Raw genomic sequence first — 6523 nt, 5'->3', positions numbered from 1 at the left:
TGTGGGCTATGACACATGGCTGTCTCACTGCAAAGACCTGAAGACGGCGGCCAACATCCTGATGAAGGACTCTTCTTCCTTCAGGGGAAACCTGAGGTTCTCTCTGGCCAATGTAAGAAAACCCTCAGATCCAAGGCCGATCGCGTGTTTGCCATTTCTTCTATGATGACAATTTAAATTTTATAGATAAAAAACGCCCACAAGCGTCAGCGCCGCAGGACAGACGACGCTCTGAGGAAGAAAATCCACGAACTGACCAGAAACCAGGAAATGCTGCTCTTGAAGAGAAAGCAGGTCAGTGCACTGGAGTTTAATCACCACGAATCATCTTTTTTTTTTTTCTTTGCTGCTCATCATTCTGTGACTTCCCTTTAACCTTCAGATCAGTGATGACATTTCTGATCAGACCAAAGAAATACAGAAACTGAAGTGTGAGATCAGGAGCTGTGACACCAAACTGGATCATGCTTCCCACCGCCTGGACATCCTCAACCAGAGACCTGGATACGAGCTCTGCCGGGACTTGGTGAGCGCCATATCAAACATGACTGTTGTCAGAAAGTCTCCACTGTCCTTTGAAACATTTTAACTTTAACCCTTTTTTTCTCTCTCTCTGCTGCTCCTCCTTCAGCCGCACATCAGCCTCACGCTGGAGAATTACGACCTGGTAAAAATAGGAGCTGGACTTCGCTCGGCGCTGAAGCTCTCTCAGTGAGTCAGCCTATTCCCAAAAGCCTCACACTGATCATGACACCATTTTCTTCCATAATACCCCGTGCTTGCTCATTTCTGTTGCCATCCTTTACAGTCAGAACCTGGAGTTCTAACACAAGCACCTGATGATTGTCGAGGAGAAACTGTCCAAAAACGCTCACATCCTAGGGGTGGAGCAGAAGTGTCAGAGCCTACTTCAGACTTTCCAGCCTGCCCATGACACCGTCGTGGTCCTCGCCAACAAGGCCAAACTTCACAAGACCTCGAGCAGCTCCAGCTGTCGTGAATGCTTTCAGTATGGCGCATCTGCAGTCTTTTATTCATTAAAACACGTATGAGCAAACTCCCCTCGACTTGTTTGGAATCAGTCTGCGCTTCCTTTTTGTTTTCAAGCCTGAAATGTTTTGGAAGATATTCTGTTTTTCAAAAGATGTAAAAATGATTAATAAATCACATATCTGACGCGGACACAGCACAAAAGAAGCTAGATGTAGATTTTTTCTTTCCTTTTAAAATTTATTCCTAAAAAGATGTTACATGCTTTTATTTAAAAATCAAACCCATTATTTACAACGATACATTGCAATAAATATGTTCTCCCTAATGGTGTTTGGGAGCTGAAACATATTTGGTAAACAACAAAAGGGAGGCGGTGAGCTCCCTTTTTTGCCCACTTGATGAACCCTTTACTTAAAAGAAAATAATGGATAAGACATGAGAAGAGACAGTGACAGAAAAATCAAAATCAGAACTATTTTCTTTCACCTTAGTTTCAATATGATTCCTTTGAACTGCAAACTAATCATCTTAAAGCCCAAATAATTATGTAATTACAATTATATACGATACTACAGCAAAAACCTGTTAGTAGAAAACAAATGTAGTAAATTATGTGAAAGTCAGAAATACAATTAGGGTATGAAAAGAAAAGAACTCTGCTGTTATGCAGATCTTTCCAAAAACACCTGTATCATGTTTGTTTATTGGTTTGCTGCAAACCCCGGGTATAAAATAGGCTTCTCGATGTTACAGTATGAAGTTCAGCCACTGTTAATGCATTTATCACACAAATCTGGATAGAAAAAAGGGGGGGGGGATAACAGTTCACAGAACAAAGCGAGCAGAGTGACCTGTACACATCCCGATTAAAGAACACAGAGACCAACTGTACAGCAAGAAGAACAGAAGGAGGAGGGGATGTAAATCCACAGAAAGCAGCATTCTTCTTCTTTTAAATTAACAGGTTTTAGAGTCAGGATTCCAGATTCATCTGTGACAGAGAGGCGCTTTAAGAGGAGTGGAGGAAGCGGTTGAAGGCGTTGTAGGCCGACTCCAGGTCGAAGAGCATCTGGCGAACCTGATTATCATCCAACTCATCCGAGGCCGACATGCTGCTCAGGGTGGTCAGCCTGTTGGAAAAATGTCAGTTAAGAGAACTATATGATCATAAACACATCAAAAATCAGGTACTTTATAGCCACTGCTCAGCTAGTTGCATGGATAATGGTACGGTCGCACCAGATGCAAAACAAAGTTTTACCTTGCATGAATATGGACACATGGGAAACCCGTAAATATTTACCCCAACAGCCAATAGGAGGAGGAGGAGGATTAAGTTAGATTTTCACAATTTAGCAAGAAGTCCTACGATTTCACACTTTTCTTCAACCCCTCTCTTTTCCTTCACTAAACTGCACAGCTCCCCCTTAACTTATAGTATCCTAGTAACTACAGAGTAGCCACGCAGTACTTGTGTGTCTGAGCCATGAATGATAGTTTTGGATTACACTTACTGACCTGCCACTTTAATTATATCTGTTCAACTAGTTGTTAACTATTAAAATCAAATGAGAAAATCACATGGCAGCAACTTCATGAATTTAGGTCTGTAGACATGGTCAAAACAATTTGCTGAACTGAAGAGAACTGAGCAACAGCACAGAGAAGAAATTTAAATGACTGTGACCATGGCACAATTGGTGGGAATTTCATTTGCAGGGAAACACACGAGCTACAGCAGCAGAAGACCACACCAGGTGTCACTCCTGTCAGCTAAGAACAGGAAATTGAGACTAAAATTCATATATGCGGATCAAAATTGGGCAATGGAAGATTGGAAAAATGGTGCTTGATTTCTGCTCCAACATTTAGATGGTAGGGTCAGAGTTTGACATAAACAACATGACAGTATAGATTCACCCTGCCTTGTATCAGCAATTCTGGAACTGGATAGGTGCTGTGTGGTGTGGCTGCAGGTTTCCTGACTGGTCATGTTTTGCCTCAAGGTGTGCTGCACATAGAGATCAACGACATAAAGAGCACAAACGTTGCGGCCTAGTGTTACTAACCAGAGACTGACTTTGTCCTTGGCCTCTGAGTCTGGAGGCATGTTACTCATTCTGTTCATAGTCTCCATCAGCTCCCTAAGGTCTGGTTGGATCTGAACAAATTAAAAAACAAACAATCAATCAGTATCTTGGAAGTCCAGTCATTGTTTATTAATAACATATTATTTACATTTATAAATTTACCTCATCCATGGCCCTGATCTCCAGTCTCAGCTTGTCCATCACAGTGATGAAGAGCTAAATGTTTGAGAAGGATGAGACAAAATATTTTCCTAGTTTTAAGAGTTGGCAGTGAGAAATATGTTTCAGGACAAACAGTTCTAGGAACGAGCGCACTGACTTTATTAGTTTGTCTGTTTTATGAGCTGAGCCTGCAGTTGGTAAAACATAAGCTTGTGATATCCACTCTCATTTTTATGGAATTATCAAATGTTGAGCCAAACTGAGCTCAATAAATCCTAAAAAATGTTCTTGCCAGCAGCCTAAATACTTCTCTCTTTAACATATTTAATATAGTCGTGGGGACATACTGAAACTATATCTGCGATGCAGCGGTTCAGGTTGCCCTTGTCATCCTTGATGGTGATTGGCCGATCCTCTTTAATCCGTTCCATCGCAAGTGGACAGTCGAGCTAGGAAAACACATGACAACAACAAGAAATTACAAAAATAAAATCTTGAAAAATATGACAGACACTCTGCACTGCAGACGAGCACTCACTCTGTACTTCCTGCAGAAGTCATCGATGGAGCCCACGTCAGAGCCCTGCACCTGTTTGAAAGCAGCCTTATACTGAACCAAGAGTCTGGAACAGGAGGCGGTGTACCTGAAACCAACATAAACTCCACATTAATTAAAAAACACACAGCTAAAGTTACAGGTGCCTTATTTTAAATATGATCTCAACTGTTACTCACTCATTAGGCGTTACGCAGTCTTTAATGTAAGCCTTCTCCAGGGCCTGTAGTGTTTTGACGACAGCAAACAACTCCGCCATATTGTCATACCTACAGAAACAGGATCGTTATAACATGTGTAACACAGTAAATCTGCATTTTATAAAGTGATAATGGTCACTGGTGACATATCAAGCACTTACTTTTCTCGTTCTCTTGCATTTTTGTATAATTTCACCTCCTGAAACGACAGCATTCATGATTGTTATCCTTAACAGCAAGGATATCACATATTCTTGATAACATTCCCAGCTTTAGTTTAGATTTACGGATGATTTACACATGGGCATTAAATGTTGTTTTAAAAAAAAGAACAAATAAAGTCCTCTTTTTTTTACTAAACTAATCAGAATTATGTTGTTGGATTTACCTCATATAGCTCAGGTTTATTTGCCGGAGCTGTGGAAAGGAAAACAGTGTCAAGAAATATTACTGCTGTTTTCTGTTGAAAAGATGACTCTTATACAAATTCAACAATTCAATTTTATACACTGATTTATCTGAATGTCTTACCTCCTCCTCCAACTCCTCCAGTGACTGGTATCCCATGGAACATGATGCTGATGTCTCAAAATGTGATCTGAAAAATATTTATTTCACATAGTTTTCCATAATTGTGACCAAATATATTCCGGCAGCTCTAACATTTCATTAATGTCTCCATTTATGAACAAAAGCTTCAGACAATTTATACATATTTTCAGTTTTGTTTTCCCTAATTTTAACATTTTTAATTGGCATTTTTAATTTCATTGGTATGTATGGAAACATGTTCCCAAAGAAAAAACAAACGGGCAGAACTAAATGAAAATTTCAGGTTATTATCTTAAAATTGTGAGATAATAGCCTGCAATTTTCACTTAGGTATGGCATTTTTGTTTAATGCGGACATGCTTTCATATATATATATGAGATGCACTTTGTGATAATAAAAGAAGTGTAACAACAGGAACAATCCAAAGATTTATAGAAAGACTAAAACCCCCCTTCTGGAGTTTAAATATTTAATGTGAGCCACAGATGGTGTAAGATGTTTTTTAATGACCACTGTTTCATTTTCTTTTCAATAATTACACCAGTAACATAAGATAAACTAATACATTTAAGTAAAAATATCGACCTTCAGGTAAGCTTTTATTCGATAGAGAGTGTGTAGAGAGACAAGAAAGCAGGGAGAGAGAGGGGAAGACAGCAAAGGGCCGCGGGTCAGACTCAAACCCGGGCCTACTGCTCTCTGGCCATATGGGGTTATGGTCGCCTGGTCATCCCACTGAGCTATAAACCCATACATTGGGTTTCAAATGCAATGCCACCACATGCCTAAACAACTTTGTAAGGAAAACTCATCCATGCACCCCTTTTTCTGGAGCCTCTCCTACCTAGGGCGAGAGATGTGCTACACCTTGGACAGGTCACCAGACTTTTGCAGGACAAAGAGACAGACAACCATTCACACCTACAGCTAATTATACGTGCCAGTTAACTCTGACAAGAAGCTAGCGCATTCAGAGAGAACTGACACAAGTACACAGAAAGCCAGCCAGTTGATTTGAACCAAGGACCTTCTTACTGTGAGGCAACAGTGGTAACCACCAAAGTCAAGTTTTAATGATGAAGACTGGCACTGGAACAACAATCGCATGATGATGACTAACTTAAAGAAATCCCAATAAAAAGCATTTAACAAAGCTGTTGAGCCATTGCTTGCTTAATTAAATTAAAACCCGTTCATAGTCAAAACATTTGATGTTTCGACTATTAAGTCATTCACACTAATTTTGTACTAACTTCCAGTGACCCTAAGTTTAAGGGGACATATAAGGTCACACTGTAGGGGTCAAATGTAAATGTTTTTAAATTATATTTGTTCTCTGTCTCTTTTTACTCTGTCTGCTTTCTGCCGAGCACTCTTAAACTCTTAAATTTAGTTAATGTCCACTTTCAAGTGTGACCTATTGACTAACACGATGGAAATGTTGCTCCACACAAACAGGCAGTTGTGTTTCGCTGTTCAGAAAAAAAACATAAAAAAAAAAAACAACCCGTCGGATTATAATTACAGGCTTGCTTAACTTAGCTTCACAACGCGGCACAGAGAGTTTATAAACATTTTTACGTTACACAGAGTCACTCAGCGGAATAAAACTTACGAATCACTTAATATATCTGCTGATGAAATTTCTTGTTTAGCCGAACTAACTAGTTAGCTGCGGAAGCTAGCTTGTCAGCACTTCCTATGATTTCTAATCACTGTGGCGCGCAGGCAGCTGATTTTAAATACCAAGATTTATATAACTGATCATTATTGTGAGAACAGCCGTTAAATCGGTGCTATGCTCACTCTCTTTCAATAACAGAGTTCAATAAACCAAATTAAAAACAATTCACTCACCCTGTCGGAAAAACTGCGATGACGTCAACGTAAACACACCCACATCTACGCACGGACCGGCAGACGTCAAAATATTAGGTGTCCAACGCGCCCAACTAGAAATGAAGAATAT

General features: G+C 39.8%; 1 protein-coding gene and 1 pseudogene across 2 annotated transcripts in view; one reads left to right on the top strand and one right to left on the bottom strand.

Annotated features, from left to right (window-relative positions):
* The window catches only part of LOC146362877 (tektin-B1-like), a 2956-nt pseudogene extending 1857 nt beyond the window's left edge, over window positions 1-1099 (top strand). Inside the window, exons 5-9 of the transcript XR_014799201.1 lie at window positions 1-112; window positions 187-294; window positions 383-526; window positions 632-711; window positions 809-1099. The exon at window positions 1-112 is cut by the window's left edge and continues 141 nt beyond it. The product of XR_014799201.1 is annotated as a tektin-B1-like (transcript). The remainder of the gene's footprint in view (window positions 113-186; window positions 295-382; window positions 527-631; window positions 712-808) is intronic.
* Window positions 1100-1205: 106 nt separating this feature from the next.
* On the bottom strand, window positions 1206-6489 carry vps28 (VPS28 subunit of ESCRT-I). Its single transcript, XM_084919154.1, has 10 exons — window positions 6412-6489; window positions 4533-4599; window positions 4390-4418; window positions 4163-4200; window positions 3981-4070; window positions 3784-3889; window positions 3593-3694; window positions 3246-3299; window positions 3063-3154; window positions 1206-2123 (listed from the first exon to the last, which is right to left on the bottom strand). The coding sequence occupies exons 2-10, from the start codon at window positions 4573-4575 to the stop codon at window positions 2003-2005; spliced, it is 675 nt and encodes a 224-aa protein (XP_084775280.1). The 5' UTR covers window positions 4576-4599; window positions 6412-6489; the 3' UTR covers window positions 1206-2002.
* Between the last annotated feature and the right edge of the window lie 34 nt (window positions 6490-6523).

Source organism: Perissodus microlepis, chromosome 22 (genome assembly GCF_051167445.1).
Source record: "Perissodus microlepis isolate ML-2025 ecotype Zambia chromosome 22, ASM5116744v1, whole genome shotgun sequence".
Lineage (NCBI taxonomy): Eukaryota > Metazoa > Chordata > Actinopteri > Cichliformes > Cichlidae > Perissodus > Perissodus microlepis.
This window is presented reverse-complemented; position numbering and strand designations above follow the sequence as displayed.